General features: G+C 33.5%; 1 protein-coding gene across 3 annotated transcripts in view; it reads left to right on the plus strand.

Annotated features, from left to right (window-relative positions):
• galns (galactosamine (N-acetyl)-6-sulfatase) overlaps nt 1-875 on the plus strand; it is a 62,624-nt gene extending 61,749 nt beyond the window's left edge. Inside the window, exons 14-15 of one of the 3 annotated variants that reach the window (XR_014605397.1) lie at nt 1-299; nt 539-875. The exon at nt 1-299 is cut by the window's left edge and continues 41 nt beyond it. Coding sequence is in view for 1 of the 3 variants with exons in the window: in XM_084108669.1 (XP_083964795.1) it covers nt 1-46 (46 nt within the window). In the remaining 2 variants the exon portion in view is untranslated. The other 2 variants (XR_014605398.1, XM_084108669.1) reach the window with 2 other exon arrangements.

Genomic DNA, 875 nt, shown 5'->3' on the forward strand with positions numbered 1-875 from the left:
GAAAGCGCCCGAGTCCAAGCCGTGGAAGTGTGACTGGCCACATTAATGGAGTTTATTATACACAACATTACATTTTAAAATGATATTTGTATTTTCTTTGTCTTTAAAGGGATAGTTTACCCAAAAGTGAAAATTAGCCCATGATTTACTCACCCTGAAGTCATTCTAGGTGTATTCGACTTTCTTCTTTCAGACGAATACAATCAGAGTTATATTAAAAAAATATCCTGGCTCTTATAATGGCAGTGAATTGCTGTTTCTGTTTCAAAGTCCATAAAAGAGCATCTATCATGATAAAAGTGCATCTATCCATCATAAAAGTGCATCTATCCATGATAAAAGTGCATCTATCCATCATAAAAGTGCATCTATCCATCATAAAAGTGCATCTATCCATGATAAAAGTGCATCTGTCCATCATAAAAGTGCATCTATCCATCATAAAAGTGCATCTATCCATGATAAAAGTGCATCTATCCATCATAAAAGTGCATCTATCCATCATAAAAGTGCATCTATGCACTTTTATGATGGATAGATGCACTTGTATCATGATAAATGCTCTTGAGGGTGAGTAAATTAAATCCTTTCACATTTTGATGTCAAGAAGCAGTATAGTTTTCATCTTAGAATATTTTGTGTTTATGAATATTGTTATGCTTTTGGAAGTTTTAATGTTTCTGTCGCGTTCTAAAGGCACCGGGACTGAACGTGTGCAGATCGTTGGAGAATGTTAATGTTTACTGACAGAGAGGAACACAATTACCAAAATGCACTATCATTCGTAAATATATTTATTTTAGCTAAAGCATAATTTTGACTGTAAAATTGCTTGCATATGATCAAGTTACTTTTATTTTGATATCTGTGCACTT

The sequence above is a fragment of the Abramis brama genome (assembly GCF_963993115.1).
Source record: "Abramis brama genome assembly, chromosome: 3".
Taxonomy (NCBI): Eukaryota; Metazoa; Chordata; class Actinopteri; order Cypriniformes; family Leuciscidae; genus Abramis; species Abramis brama.